This window comes from Rhamphochromis longiceps, linkage group LG15, assembly GCF_057381845.1.
Source record: "Rhamphochromis longiceps isolate RC_006_pf linkage group LG15, R_longiceps_female_GT1.1, whole genome shotgun sequence".
Classification (NCBI taxonomy): domain Eukaryota; kingdom Metazoa; phylum Chordata; class Actinopteri; order Cichliformes; family Cichlidae; genus Rhamphochromis; species Rhamphochromis longiceps.
Window position 1 is genome coordinate 42,362,295 of NC_140571.1, and position 16,621 is coordinate 42,378,915.

The following is a 16,621-nucleotide window of genomic DNA, read 5'->3' on the forward strand; positions in this document are numbered from 1 at the left end:
CTCGAGCAGTTTGTGCCATTAGCGTTACTCCTGTGTGACAGGCTCACGTTCATGACAGATGCTCGGACGCATTACTAGAAGTGAAAGTTAGCGCGCGGTCAACACGACAGTCTGTGTCGGTTTTTCAAATGCAGAAGCTCCACAAAACCAAACAGAGCTGAAACTCCTCGCATGTGATGTTGTTATTGCTTGTTGTAGAGCTTTCTCTGAATAGTCACCTTTTATATAGACGCTGTGAGATTTTTCTAGTATTTGTGTCCAGCTACACAAATGTGTAATTAACACAGGCGCTTTCATTTTTGTCTTTCCCAGCAGCAGCTCTTAAAGTAACAATCACTGATTCAGTGTAATGCCAAGCATGTGTTTGCATACGTATGTGTGTGTTTTGGGCACGGCAGATCTTCACCTGAGCTCGAAAATCCTGTTTGTGACGTTGTATTCGTAGGAGTCTGAAGCTGTAACTGTGTGCATGACACTGAACTCTTCCCCAATAGTTGCTGCTACTCGTGGGTAATGTGAGGCCTGACTTGTGACAACACATGGGTTTGCATTTGCATTCAAACAGTGTAAATATGCTTGAAGGCGGGGATACTATATCCAATATTTGCACATTTCACAAACAGATATGATTTATAGAGGCCCTAGTTTCTCCAAAGACACTGAAATTCCTCCTTCCTTTCCAAACCTGTCATAAACTTTGGAAAACAGCAAGAGACAGAGTGCAAGACAGAGAGCTGGAGGTGGTCAAACGTTCATAGGTCATTTGGTTTGTTCAGCACTGTGTTGTCCAGATCCCAGCAGACACGACAGCCACATGTGTGTAAAGTGGAAATGTTCATTCATTTAAGACACATCTTTAACTTAAGCCAAAAATAAAAGGAAAAGATCAGCAGTGGGCATCAACATAAGCACTCTGCTAACACATTATAATAAAAATCTCTACACCTTTTGAGGGGACAGCAAAATAATTGGGTTCCTCAGCATTACACAAAAACCTGAACATTGCAAACTAAGTTGCCATACTTGGTTAGTTTGTCCTTTGTGTTTGAAATTAGAGATGGCACGATACCACTTTTTTATGTCCGATACCGATACCGATATCATAAATTTGGATATCTGCCGATACCGATATGAATCCGATATAGTGTTTTTTAATCAACAAAACTGTTTTTTAAATATCTTGCTGCATTTTGTATAAGTTCATACTCAAGTTTAAAACAACAACTACACTAAAGCTATTCTGTTATACCTGTATGCAAAAAAAAATATTTCATAGTTCAGCAATACTGATCAATCTAATAAACTTACAGTTTTTTACAGACGCTAGGACACATTTCTCAATACTTAGGTCACTTTTGCAAAACTCTTCACACAATCCTCCTAACTGACCGTCAGCTTGGCAAAGCAGCTCATTTCACATTCAAAATGCACTACAACTACCAAAACACTTCATTCAGGTCTCAAATAAACTCATTCTTCCAGAACACTAGCAAAGGTTGACAGCCGACAAACACACTTTGTCACCCACAAAACAATGACCTAAAAAACACTAACAACATGTAGCATTACACAGTGTTTCCTTGTGTAAAACAAGGACACATCTCTGTTTATAATTTCAATATATGTTACTGGAATGAATCAGACATCATGCAGAATTCGTTAATATTTGTTTATGTATTTTTATTTTTTTGCACTAAGTAATCCCAAAATACAAGAATTTGTATACACACCATCCACTGATACACATACAATAGTAATGCTAATCTACTCGGTCTTCTCCATTTGGCCACAGGTTCTCATCCACATCACATCTTATGTCATCTAGGGCAACACACCTAGGAAAGAATCTCCTGGCTGCCAGAATTGAAGGAGTTGAAAAATTGAAGGAGTAACACCTGTGTAGATGTTCATCTACAATGAGAATCAGCTGTGGCTGGTTAAACTGCATCTTTAGATTTAAAATATGTTTCAATAAAATATTGCTGTTGGATTTTGCGGTCTTTTCAAGTTTTGCATTGTGTTATTGTTTTGGCCATAAGTTTAACAGTTTTGAAAACAGTATGTAAGCACATGCAAAATGTCCTGTACGTACAAAGATTTTTGGCAGTTGTTGTGTCTGAGTGAGAAGATAATTCATGAAATTTGAGAGATGTAGTCATTGAATGCATTTTGTGCCAAAACAATGATAACTGGTCCTCAGTTTAGCCCACATAGACTTCTGTTGTGCTCACTGTGTGAGGAGTTTTGCAAACGTGACCTAAGTATTGAGAAATGTGTCCTAGCGTCTGTAAAAAACTGTAAACCTGCACCATCCTCCCTATTCTGGTATTTTAAAGAGTACTTAGCGTAAATATTAAGCAACCTAACTAATAGGGTTCCAACTCCCAGCAACAAAAATAAATAAATAAAAAATAGTAACCACCCCTCACGCTCCACCTCATGATGCTTAATCGACGTAATCGACCTTAATTTGATGCAGTGTGAAAAAAAATGCACAGAAATCAATTATTTTTCAAGAAATATTAAATAGATTCAACATCTTTCTTCAACAAAATTGCAGACTGCACAGATGGTACCTTCCCAAAGGAAAAAGTACTATAGCTTACTAGGGTATATATTATACTTAATAGTTACTATATACAGTAATGGACTTCTATTCATTTTGCATCAAATTAAAACTTTGGGTGTCAGATAATTATTTATTAAAAGCTCGACATTTTAAATGAGAATAAGAAAGAAAAGTATGTCTTTGTGCCCCCTTTTCCCAGTTAACGCCCTATCGGCCCCCCTGGCTAAACTTTGCTAGATCCGCCCCTGCACAGTTACCAGCGTCAGCTACATAGAAAAAGATCCTCGAGTAGAAAGTAATATTAAATAAATTCTAACAACAGCTGATCAAGCTTAAACGTGCTGCTGTTGTTCAGCCGCTGGTTTCCTCTTTCTGGTGCAAAGTGGGCCAAAAACAAACAAGAGAGATGGACTCCCGACAGAAAAGCCGATCAGCTGATCGTTAAGCAGTTTCATGATTGAAGTAGCAGCAAGAAGAAGCAGTCGCTCCATATATCGCTTGTTAAGCTTAACGCAGGAATGCTTTACATTCAGAGATGGACTTACACACTTGCTTTACTTCTCTCGGGGATAACTTTGTCGGAGATGAAATGCCAGGTTGCTAGCGAAGCTCCACATGCTATCCAGACCACCGACAGGTCCCGCATGCCACAGCCGCTCTATCACGTGATGCATACTGCTCCACGTGCTAACGTTCTGAGGTGAGTTACGGTGTGTTGCAAGTTTTGTGAGGTGCTTTCGTGATATTTAATGGATCGGATTACATTTTTTATTTTTCTCCGATATCCGATCCAGTAATTTAGGTCAGTATCGGACCGATACGTAATATCGGATCGGCCCATCTCTATTTGAAATAGAGTCTTAAATAACCTCAGGCAGGCTGTGGCCTTTAAATGATGCTCAGTTGGTACCAAAGGGACCAAGTGTGCTAAAAAAAATCATTACATCACCAGCAGTAGCCTGAACCGTTGATACAAGGCGAGATGGATCCATGCTTTCATGTTTTGTTTTGTTTCATTCATCAACCAAATGTTGCAGCAGAAATTGAGCCTCGTGGGAGCATTTTTCCAGTTTTCTGAACCATAGCCTCAGTTTCCTGTTCGTAGATGACAAAAGTGACACGGGCATTGTCTTTTGCTGCTGCAGCTCATCTGCTTCAAAGTTCAACATGCTGCGCATTCAGACTTCACTCTTCTGCATACCTTTGTGGTTATTTGAGTTACTGTTGCGTTCCTATCAGCTAAAGCAGCCTGGCTATGCTCCTGTGACCGCTGGCATCAACGAGGGATTTTCTCTCAGGTAACGGGCCAGTTTCAAAGATGGTTGCGTCGGGAGAATCCCAGAAGATCAACAGTTTCTAAAATATCAGATGTTTGGCACCAACAACTCGGCCACTTCCAAAGTCACCTTTCTTCCTACAAGTGTAGATGCACTGAGTTGCTGCCATACGATGTAATTTGCACTTACTTGCAGTCAGACAGATGTATTTAATAAAGTATGTTGAGGTTCTCTGGATGTGAGAACCATATAAAGTGAATACATGACAAACTTTTTATTTTTATCTTTTGCTGATTTATGCTGAATAAGTCTGTAATCTGATTTAATTTTGAAGCTGGCCTTCATATGCGATATAAGTCCTTATTTTTAGAGCAAAAGGGATGATTTACGCAACATTTCCCATCTGTGCCTACATCTGTTTGCCCTAACATTTAGAATAAACCAAAAGACGGCATTTCTGAACATATGTGAAATTTAATTGGCTTTTCAAGAAGGCATAATTACAGCACAGCTGTAGAAAAAGACGGCCACACAACGCAGTTAACAGTTCAGGTTTTTCAGAAGGTTGAACCAGCGTGCCAATCAGCAGGAATTACAGATCTGCAGAGGCCTCTGCTTTGGTCATACAATGTGCGCTGCCATGCAGCATCATGTACATGCAAACCACATGACCCGAGTCAACCCATATCTCAACAACTGAAACAAAACTGGATGTCATTTACAACCAGGCTATACATGTACCTGTTCTGCTTCTGCACAGGGCAATACATTCAGACCGCCGTGTGAGGTTTTAAAGCTTGAAAGGATGTTAATGCAGTAAAACAGTACATCCGGCTTGTGGAAAAATAAAAATGGCTGTGGGTTTGTGGTTGCTAAGAGTAAACAATAGGCTTTCGTTTCAAGCATGTTGATTGTTGTAAATTAGAGGGAGACCTGACACATAAACAGGGCTTTTGGGGAGAACAAGAACTACGTCTATGATACGCAGTATCGAGTGTTTACTTTGGAAAGAAAGGAATTTACATCTATATGGACCGAAATCTAGAGAGTGGGTTTGAATAGTTCGCTCTTATACCTGCATTTAATGATTATTATTAACTGCCTAAATCTATACTTAATTCATATTGTCCAATTTTTTTTTTTTTTTGGCCTGTCCCGTTTGGCTCTTTTGCATCAGAATTGTTGTCTAAAGGCAAAGAAAGATGCCCAACGGATTTACTTTACCAAACTGACCATCCCAGCCTTGCCGTAATGGTCCATTTGATTCACCTTTTATTGTTTATTTTATTTTCACTTACTGAATACGGGACAGACTTGACTGGGGGAAAGAAGGGGAGAAAGAAAGAGGGAAAGAGAAACAGCTGAGAAGAGGGACGGGGGAGAAGGGCAAAAGACAAAAACCAACAGAACGGGCAGAGAAAAAAAATGCATATATCAATCACCTGGATCACCTGCTGAGAAAGAAAAAAGAAAGCAAGCAGAAGAGAACAAGAGTAATAGAATAAACAACATCACAATGATATATGGGAATATGACAGTAAATACTAAATGTTAAACATTATTGTGCAGCACATAAGATCAACAGAACACAGTGTGCTTTGAGGTAGGAGCCAAAAAGGGTGTAGTTTGTGGGTGTGATCACCCGTGTGTACACCTGTGAGCATGGACGCGCTTGTTTTTTGTTTTTTAAAAGGTTCCTTCATGTAATGATCTGCTAGAGGGTGTGGGGGGGCCACAGCCCCGTCCTCCAGGGCATGAAGCAGGTGTGGAGGAGATCAAAACTCCAGACATCCAGAGGCCCCCAGAACACAAGAGACCAAGGAAGACCAACAGAGGGGCAGCCGCACCACTGTCCCAGAAAGAGCTGAGGAGAGTCCCAGATGAGGGCTCACTCAGCAGCCGCGGAGCAGAAGCCAGGGGGGGTTGCAGTGACGCATATTGTCCAAGTTTTACAGTGCGATCCACACAGGGTTTACTTATTTTTATCAGACTCGTTGCCCAATAATATAATTGACTGGAAGCGTTTAGTGCTTGAGGCCCATTAAATAGCCTAAATCATCCCAAAGTGCTCTCAAGCTGCAGTACTTCATTACAGACGGTCCTTTTAGTGCTTCTTCTTGGTGCAATCAATTCTGCAAAGGTTTATAGTATTATAATCAGTCATCACTTAGCATTGATCATCAGAGTTAAAATCTATAGACACTTAGCTTCAGTCGAACTGGATTTTCAGGCATTGCATGGCTTGTTTTGACTGGTGTGGGTGCCAAATGGGTGGTGTGTGCAACATTTAACAAGACTACAGTCCAGAGTCAAGCTGAAAAGTCTGCAGCAAAACTTTATGACAAACTGATGGTTGTTAAGAGACTTAAAACCACCAAAGTCAGTGTAATGATGACAATGCGGCGGGGTGGTGGTGGGGGGGGCTATTTTCCACCATTAGTCCTCTGGAGATGAAGATAAAGCAAAAAAACAACAAAAAACTGACCAACCAATCAACTAATATTTCCACGAGTCTGCTGTTATGGCTGAAAATACAGGAAATACTGAAGGATATAAAAATGTATATATTTTACATATTCTTCTGGAATTAACTTAAGGTTTCTATATCATGTCATAAAAGAAATATTGTACACATTCTTATATTTGCTTATTTAAAAAAAAAGAATGTCCTTAGATATTTAAAAAGACATTAAAGTTTTATGGCTTTAAAAGTCCAAAACTACACAGGAACACAGGTCATCTCAGCCTAACAAACAAACCACTAACTTGTCTCTCAATTTACAATTTTAATGACGTCCTTTACAACATACATGGCATAAATACTTTACAACCAAAGAAAAGTCATTTGAGCCCAGTCAGTGGTTTAGATTTGACCAGGAAGTTTTCCTAATCAGCCTGCAGCGCTTGTGTTCGCAAAGGGAGGTACAGTCTATTCAGTCGTATCGTCTTCAGGTCCTGAGGGCCTACTGTATGCCAAACCTCCAGCTGGAATCCAGTGTGTTGCAACATCATTTTACAGCTCTTTTACTGGTGACCAGCTGTTTCATCAGAGCAGCATCAGCCACTCAGCAAGCTGAAGCGGATGTTTGAATAAAGAAAAGTTACACAACAAGTCTGTCTGCGTGATTTGCTGCAGGTCATAGTTTTGCACAGGTGAACTGAAAAAAGGAGACAGACTGTCCACCAGAGGCCAAACTACTCAACAAGAAGTGACTGAAATTCTCACACCAAGTACATATTTTCTGCACAGTATAGTTTCAAGAATGCTTTGCTAGATCTATTGAAAGCATAAAATAAACATAAAACCGCGTCCTGCCCAAGCGAAGCCGCAGCTTTACAGTGCCCGACTTGGAACGAAATGTCACTCTTCTTGACTAGTTCTTCCACTACAGCATTCCTTAAAAGCTAACCAGGAAGTGAACTTAGTGGAAGAATCAAGCAGATATACAGAAAATCATATTGATGTCACACTTCATATGGTTTACTCCCTCGCAGGCTTAAAGGGGAAATGAACAGCCGTGCACGCCACGCCGACTTGTTTTAATCAGCCATTCGAGTGCAGTGTCACCCGTGCTTACGCAACCCAGAGGATATGATAAAAAAAACACAGGATGATTCCCATTATGGAAGAATGGGAGGTATGTGTCCAAACATGATCAAACCCTGACAGAACAGCTCGTTTGCATTCATTAGGGGAAACAGCAGTGCATGAAGATCCCTATCTCCATCGAACCAACTCCAGCAGTGGAGGAGTTGGGGTGAAATGTCTCTTCAGGAGACTGCTTTTAATCTGAGGACAAACACAACCCACTGAGACCAACTGGAGACATGTGCAGCTTCTCTTTCAAGTCGGCTCCAGTCTCTTTTCATAAAGATCGTTCAGATCTGGACAGATGTTCTCAAAAAAAAAAGAAAAAAAAGAAAAAGTTTTCAGTTCTTGAGTAAACCCTCATCATTCTTCATCTCTTCTGAGGGAGGCTGGCTGTTGCCCGTGTCGTGCCCAGAGCTCAGTGGCTTGGAGTTGGCATTTGTTGACCTCTGCCGACGAGTGCCGTTGCCAATGCAGCGCATGAGGTTCTTAAAAGTTGCCCACATTTCCTCATCCTTGTAAGAGTAGATGCAGGGATTCATGACAGAGTTGAGTACAGCCAGGAGCAGGAGCCAGCGCTTTAACTTCATGACGTGACAATTCTCACAGTTAAGGCCATCCATCAGCAGAACCACCAAGCCAGGAGTCCAGCAGATCACAAAGGCCCCTGAAGAGAAAGAAGCAAACTGCGTCATCATCTACTGTACGTTTCCTTTCAAAAATGTGTATAATTTTTGCACAAAGGCAGTCTGAAAAGTCGCATCTTCAACATTTTGCAGATGAAACTTAAATAATAAATGTCTTATTATACAGTTATGACAAGACATTTTGGACATTTATTGTATGAACTAAAATATTGATGAAAATTGTTCTAAAGAGGCGACTTTCAGCTTTGATCCTAGCAAACGAACAACAAAAACTGCATTAAAGATTGAGGAATTACGTCCTTTTGTTTCCATATTTTAAAACCTTCGTCATGAACAGTTTGAAAAGGCAAAAACAAACAGCAAACAGTCTTCTTTGTTTTGCCTTATCATACTACTTTATCATCAGCAAGTGATAAATCAGGTTAACCTGGTGTGACTGACTCTCCCACTGCAGATCGTTTCATTTCGTTATCTTTTTAAAAAAGGGTCATTTTCACTGCTTTGGTGTATTCAGCTGAAAGAGCAGAAAGTGTAGCTTTGCACACTTCAGAGCTTATCTGGCTGCTTCTGTCTTCTGGCACATCATCAATGAACTCACTGCCTCTGGAGGGTGTGCATGCTTACGTCATCTCACTGCCTCCGCCATGTTTGACACACCTTTTCCGATGCTTCGACTCAGAACAAGACCTCAACAGTTCACTTCTTTCAGAGGAACCGGTACAGCCGAGCTCCGATTCATCTGTCCACACGCCTCTTTAGAGCTGTGTTTGTTTTTGGTCATCTCTAATCTTTCCTTTCTGGTGGTTTTTCTTTACAATACATGCTGCGAACATTCACTTCTCTCTTCTGCAGACTTGCAGGCATTTTTATGTTACTGAGGTCACCGGTGTGCTCCATCTTCTTTTCACACTATGTTAAACTTTTAGTTTGGTTACTCTTATTAATTCCTCTCGTGTTTTTTTTGTTTTGTTTGCAGGATGCTGCATTTCACTTGGGCCAGTTCGTGACAATCAATGTAAAGGCTTAGCAAACAGACTGAGGTGAGCAGAGGAAGCAGGAAAATGAAAAAAGATGGTTGCTGAGGTTGTGTGGCCAGAGATGATGCAGGTGTCGGGTGATAGTTACGGTTTATTACTCCAAAATGAAGCCAGTCTGCATTTTTCCATTAGCATCTTCTTGGCATAATAAATGCTGCTGGGCTGAGGGGGCCACTTGTACATATTTCATTTATTTATTTGCTTCTGCCCGACCTTACGTCACGATCGGACCTACATTAACCAGAGGTTTTCAGCAGACGGTAAACATAACCACAGCCTGTAGATTTTTGGATGCTCTGTATAAACATTCAAACTTCCACCCGGTGTCCGATTGCTGTGCACATGTGGAGATCAGGAATTGTGCAGAAGTTATATTTTACACAAATGGAATTATGTGTTAACAAACTTCACTCCTGAAGTTAAAGCACAGAATGTAAAAGAACCACGTTGCTTAAATTCAACCTATTCTAGTCGAGAAACAAGTAGACGCAGGTTGGAAACACAATGCCATTATTGTGCTCAGTACTTAACTGTGTGTAGCAGATAATGAGGTGGGTCATGGAGGCACTGAAGCAGCCATCTACTTCAAACATGTTTGGGCACAAAGCAAAGCAACTAAAGCTTTTCTGGAAATAAAACGAACCAACAAGCATCAACCTGTCTGCTCTACTAGAGCATCTCTGAGCTTTATGTCAACAGCAGGAGAAAAACATGTTTTTTGTTTGGGGTTTTTTTACAGCTCACCATTTCTTTTGTCAGACAGAGGGGTGTGGGAGAAGGGTTGAGCTCAGCTTTTATTCTAAAACTCAAAAACGAGTTATTTATATGCAGCCTTCTTCCGCCTGAATTTGTTTTCATCATCTTTGATGTCCAAAGTAACGTGAACCAAACTGTAACTGAGATTCCATCACCGTGCAGATTTTGAGGTATTCTACAAGCTCAAACTTTTTTCCTCTTAAATCTCTTACAAATAAAAAGGCTTTAGAAGCCCATGTTTTGAACATCTGCTCCTTTTGCTATTCATTTGTCGATTTGTGGTTACGCTTAAAGAATGAAAACAAATCTGCCGGGAGTATTACGATGCTTCACTTCAAAAGCAGGCCCCAACACACTGGGATGTGCTACATTTAAACAGATGGATGCTTAAACTACAACAACTGCATGCTGACAAACTAGTGCCATGAAGCGCAATTATGAAAAAAGAAGAAGAGTGATTCCTGACGCTTACTTGTTTTAAATTTGAGTGAATTTATTGTATGAAGTCGGAAAGATTATGAGCAAAAAAACAAAACACCCTAAAAACAATCTTCGAACCTGTTACAGGCCGAACACTGAGAGAAAACAGGGACAGCTGTTGTTTCCTTTTACTTCTAAAGGACAGTTTATGCATTAGCATATTCATTCTTTGGTGTGACAAAGGCCATAGCATTTCCAGTCTTTCTGCAATCAGTTATTTTACTGCTTTTAACAAAGCATGTGTGCTTCGTATGCATTTCTGAACTGGTTTGCCCTGCTGCCGTTTTTGTCTGCACAAGCAGTTTTCCCTTTACCTTGGACCTGACTCCATGCCCTACAGGTTTTGATAGTCCAATTGTTTCTTCCATAAGAGCTTCATTGACTTTTTCCCATAAAGCATAATCATTAAAATAATTGTGTTACATACTCTCCAGCTACAGTTTTAAGTAAGTAAGTTTCTGTGTTAACTGTTGAAGCTTATTGCTACTGTGAGCAGCGGTGGAGGGCTTTAGCCCTGTGATAGACAGGAGATTTATACCATATCTCGCCCTATGAAAGCTGAGATAGGTTAAGAGGAAGAAGGAAATCAACAGATAAATTAACATACTGAAGGGACGAACCTACACTTGTGTGATTACACTTCAAGCCATGGAGAAGTGCATCTGAAAGCAATCGCCGAAGTCCCCGAGTATAGGTTCTTTTTCTTTTTTCCCTTTTTTGGGTAGGGAGGAGGGGACGTTCACTGAAAACCAGTGCGGTGTGGTGGATGGTACGCCACACAGGCTGTGAAGCAGTGTCCTTGCAGGAAGAGATAATTACACAGCCGTCTGCAATAAAGTGTCTAAACAGACAAACATCTTCTACACTACATTCAGCACTGAGATATCTGCCCGTGTGAGCTGAGAAAGATCAACGCCGGACCATTTCTCTGTGGTGTGACGCTTCAACCTTCTCTTTTATCTGAAGAGCACACAAAACAAAAAGCAATCACACTGAACGCTGAGGAACTCGTCTGACCTGCAGCGCTATCAGAGATGCATCAGTCCAGCCTGCATTCCTAGCTTTGGTGACTTACTATACATAGACTGTGTTATACAGTTCTGTGCAAATGCTTCGAGTTCTCTTTTAGTTTGTCTTTGGACATTGGCTGCTTTTTCAATCAGTTCATTCCAGTCCTCGTACCTGACCATTTTCAAAGGAATGTTTTGTTTATTAAGCCAACTAACACTGAGGCAGCTAACTCAAGGGATAAACGATTGTTGTGTCTGCTAAGTTTTCTGCTATGCATAAAGAAGCTATTTTAAATTGTATCTTTAGGCACTTTGTTGCCAACAGCCTGTCACAAAAACAGTTTATTCCTGAACTGAATCTGTGTAAAATAACAATGATAACGCAGTTTGACGGACATAAAATGGTATGTTTGGACCACAAAGGTGATTTACTAAGAGCTGTTAGCTGGGGGGAAAGGATGTGGTGTGGAGGAGGAGGTCGGGAGAGAGGTGCAGCAGCGAGTGTCTACAGCCATCTGTAAAACACGGTGGAGGCTCTGCCATGGTTTAAGGCTGCCTGTCAGTCAATGGTGTTGGGAATCTTGTCAAGATGTCAAAACACTTTCAGATTTTGATCAACCATTCAACCATCTGGAAAATATCAAATTGGCAGTGACGTACTTGTTATCTAAAACATGCTGCCAATGCAGTAAAAGCATACAAGCATAGAACAGCACACAATGGCCGCCCCAGAGCCTCAAACAAAATAGCTTCAAATGACCTTCAAAGTCTGGTGAACTATTCCTGAAGACCATTTAAAGGAATGACAAGAGAGCTTGTCTAAGAGAGTTCAGGCTGTGCTGAAGAATAAAGGTGGTCATACCAAATAATTAACTGTTTTTGACTCGTATTCTAAATCTCTGTGCACGTTTGCACACGTTTCAATGAATTGCCGCCCCTTTTCTAAGCCAAATGTACAGACGTGGGGGGTGGCTCAAGACTTTTTCACAGCACTGTACTTAAAACAGTGTAACTTCCAATGGTCTGTAGTTGCACTGCAGTAGAATATCCTTGTACACTCCTATTGTACCGTTTACAATAGAAAGCACTGGTCTGATTTTATTACTGAGCCTCTATTGAAAGGTATCCTCTTGCAAAACGCCAACAAAGGGAGCCAAGTAATGATATCCGAGGCCCTCGTCTAAGATGAGTCAACTGAGAAGGGGAGAAGGTATTATGACAAGCGTTGTACCACTAAATCATGAGTTTATGTGCCAGCGGTTAAAAAACAAGAGGTATTTCTTATTACTCTGAGGCTACAGCTTCTCAGACGTGAGGGCACTGAATGGCTGCTGTTTGGGCGAACGCAGCTAATATTTTTTTTGCCCCTTTTATAACTTGCTTTTCCATCTTGTCAGGAACATCTAGATTATAATCAAGTATCTTCAGCAGAGACTCCAAATTGTTTCTAAAGTTTGTGACAACTTTAAAAAGCACAATAGTGTTTTTATGATCCGCTGATCAGCGATACTCCTCAGGGAACTACTTTATGAGTAGCACCTACCAAGCACAACCAAGACCGTCTTCATGAGCTTCATGGGTGTCCTCTTGCGGTTGATGGAGCCGGAGGTGTGTGGCATGAGCATCGCCGTCTTCTTTTTAACGTAGGCGTAGATTCTCAGGTAGATGGACACCATGATAAGGAACACCACCAGGTTGGAGACAGACCAGAAGATCAAGTAGCTCCTGCTGAAGATGGGAGCGAGCTTGGAGCACGTGTTCAGGTTGCAGATACAGTTCCAGCCCAGACTGGGCACAGCCCCCATGAAGATGGAAATGGCCCACACCAGCACAATAAGCAGCGTCACCCTCCTCTTCGTCAGGTTGCTATGAACTTTCCAGCTCATAACAGATATGTAGCGCTCCAGAGCTATGACTAGCAGGTTTGCCAGTGAAGCTGAGAGACTGATGTCTAGAAGACCTTGGCGGATGAAGTAACCAGTGACAGTAAGTTGCCGTGACACCTCGCCCGTGTTGAACATGAGGTACACGTACGCTATCCCTGCGAGGAAGTCCGAGGCAGCCAGGTTGGAAAGGAGATAGTAGAAAGGATAATGAAACCTTTTATTGGTAATGACAGCAGCTATGACCATGACATTGGAGACCAGGATGAAACAGCAGAAGATGGAGCCCACAACCTGGACCAGGATGAGCTGAGTGGTGTCCCATTTGTCATCACCTCCGCTCTGGTTGTAAAAGAACTTCATCGTCTCATTGTAATGACAGGTGTTCTGTTCGGCCATTTTAAAAGGCAGGTCTGTGAAATGAGAAAACCAAGACGTTAAAAGCAGAACTTTTCATTATCCATGTCAATACGATGGACTCTTTAAACCTTTTGTCTCATGTTGCATCTATGCAGTCTTAGTCACCAGCTATAAAAAAGCACAACTCATTAATATCATCTTCTACAAATTTGTTGTGATGAAATCTCTAGACTGACTGAGTTTTTTCTCTCCCCCTGAGCCATAGGTGTCAAACAATTACATATGGCCCGTGAAGCCATACCAAATTACTATCAGAGCTGGCCTACTGGTATTACACAGCTAATATATATATTGTTTAGTATTAAGCTTTGCTTGATCCATATTCAGTTTTTCAGCAAAACGTGTTTGAGTCCATAAGAAAAGATTCATTCTTAAATCTGGAGGAATAAATATATTTCAATAAATATTAACATTAGCCCGCGACTTTGTTCCAGTTTTGAATTTTGGCCCACTGTGTATTTGAGTTTGACACCCCTGCCCTAAGCCAAGGAAGAGATTCATTCATTTGACTCCAAAACGCACACAGCACAGCCTGTTTACCGGAGCCGCTCTGATTGTACAAAACTAAACTCACAGTAAACCCTCATTACTAAAGCTGAAGGGCATGGCCATATATTAAAAAATCAGAGTGAAAATCATATGGACCCCATCTGAAAGTTCCATGTATGCAAACATTTCTTAGGGTAAACGCTGCATACATGGTAATAAACCAGAGTTGACTGTAACACGGTGCAAGGTACACTTTTCTTCATGACTCCTTTGTTCACTCAAACTTTACTACAACCGGTCCGACTTGGAAACCAGTGGGCAGCAAAGCCAGGGGAGGAGATTCTAACAGCGGGACAGACAAATGATAAGCACTTGGAGAAACCACAGAAAAACTAGTCAAAACTAATAAGAAGTTAACAAAAAAGGCAATTACAGGAGATCGAGCAGAAGGGAAAAAGAGCCAGGTGGGTTTACCTGTGGGAAATGTTTGTCCTTTGAGCGTCAGCAGACTTAAAGTTGCGAAATCCTCAGTTGGACTTAATGAACATGTTTCTCCTGTAGCGCTGTGCGTCCTCGGCTGAGGACGGAGGGAGGTGACTTCACTGCGCCGCTGCCAGGACAGAGTGAGAGCAGAGCGTCTTCCTCCCCAGGTCTCAGCAGCGTGACGCAGAGGGCGTGAGCGTGGAGCCACCCACGCTCACTGCTGTATTCTTTGCACGAGACCCCGCGAGCGCACGATGACCAAACGAAACCGATAACAAGTCAGTGATCTGAATGAACCAGAAGTTTATCAGCTAGACTACGTGACAGCTGCGGATACAGTTACATCTTAACAGTGTGACGTCTTATTCGCGTTTTCAGTGTGAATAATGAAACATTCTAACTTTTTGGCTTTTAAAATCAGTCATTTGGAGTCCCTGTCACTTTTAACATGTCCATGAATTTTTACCAGGTCATTCACAAAAACATTTCTCCTTTAAACTCATCTGGTTTCATTCCTATAAGCATCATAATATGTGACGTTTAACCTGTTTTTTTTAACCCTTGCTCATCTAGTCTCATATACACTGGAAACGTAGCGCTGGAAGGACTCCAGCTCCTAGACTGAGCTACAGAAGACTATGTGCGGTAGCTAGAAGCAGCTCCACCTTGAACAACAATACAACCACTTAGCATTAATAATAAATATGTCTGATAAAATATTAATTACAGGCGAGGCATTTTTCCTGCATAGGCACTTTTCTTTTTGACACAACAGCATCTTAAACTAGTTTTAATGCAACTTTACTTGAGTCAGAAAACTGATTAGAGTCAGCACTGAAAAAAGTTGAAACCAATTAACCAGCAGCTTAGCACCATTACCTGATTTTCTGGTAAATCGTCCTTGGAAGGGATTTGTTCCTTTGGGGTTTCGAGAAGCAGGCTCAGGTTATCCAATGGCCATTCAGGGCCTGTGACCGGGGTTCTCGTAGAGATGGGGCCCCAACCAAGAGGCGCATAAAAGAAATACCAAACTGTATCGACTTAAACGTTAGATTTTTAAACCATATTGTCTTGTTTATATCATACCAGGATGGCATAATTGGTAAAATATAGTAGTATGTATTTTTCCTGCCCCTTTTCTCCCCTACAATGCCGATGCTAGTAGGCTCTCCCAAAGTTAGACATCTTGTGGACCAGGTACTCCCAAACCCATGGGCACAATAGAGGAAATGTGAATAAATGTGTTCCTGATTCATTTTTGTAAATAATTCTGGATGAAAACCTTTCAGTGAAGTTATTGAGATGTCAGTTAGATGACATGCAAGCTAATCACAATGGATTGATGACCTGAAACCTTTAGCATCCAGGGAATAGTTTTGTTTTACCTGCAGGATTTTTTCCCCCATCAAAGAAAAAAAAAGGTCCTTTTTCAGTGGACACATGCCAAACGTGCCTTTTCCCAAGAAAAGCTCTCCGTTACAACAACGAACAATCATCCATGACCGAGATTGGCAAGAATCTCGAGGGTTGTGGTGCGTTGGGGGCAGAAACCAAGACGAAGATGATAACAGCTGCTTGTGCACGAAAACATAGCATCATTTTTTTTTTAAACAATCTCTGGCTGTTTCATTTAGTGTAAGGATAATACAGCTTTTACAAAACTTGTATTTTGATATTTCTTCACTAAAAGGTGCAGTGCTCTCTATTTCAAAACTGTTCTGTGTACATACAGTGGGGCAAAAAAGTATTTAGTCAGCCACCGATTGTGCAAGTTCCCCCACCTAAAATGATGACAGAGGTCAGTAATTTGCACCAGAGGTACACTTCAACTGTGAGAGACAGAATGTGAAAAAAAAAAATCCATGAATCCACATGGTAGGATTTGTAAAGAATTTATTGGTAAATCAGGGTGGAAAATAAGTATTTGGTCAATAACAAAAATACAACTCAATACTTTGTAACATAACCTTTGTTGGCAATA

At 41.1% G+C, this 16,621-nt stretch overlaps 1 protein-coding gene across 1 annotated transcript; it reads right to left on the minus strand.

The window, feature by feature from the left end:
- Window positions 1-6,161: 6,161 nt before the first annotated feature.
- Window positions 6,162-14,773, minus strand: lpar3 (lysophosphatidic acid receptor 3). Its single transcript, XM_085382555.1, has 3 exons — window positions 14,632-14,773; window positions 12,909-13,661; window positions 6,162-8,102 (listed from the first exon to the last, which is right to left on the minus strand). The coding sequence occupies exons 2-3, from the start codon at window positions 13,645-13,647 to the stop codon at window positions 7,777-7,779; spliced, it is 1,065 nt and encodes a 354-aa protein (XP_085238681.1). The 5' UTR covers window positions 13,648-13,661; window positions 14,632-14,773; the 3' UTR covers window positions 6,162-7,776.
- Between the last annotated feature and the right edge of the window lie 1,848 nt (window positions 14,774-16,621).

Bases quoted from the DNA above. Each gene is read 5' to 3' on its own strand.
- lpar3 (XM_085382555.1), bottom strand. From the start codon at position 13,647: ATGGCCGAACAGAACACCTGTCATTACAATGAGACGATGAAGTTCTTT. The intron at 8,103-12,908 runs GTAGGTGCTACT...CTTTCTCTTCAG, and splicing joins GACGGTCTTGGTTGTGCTTG to GGGCCTTTGTGATCTGCTGG.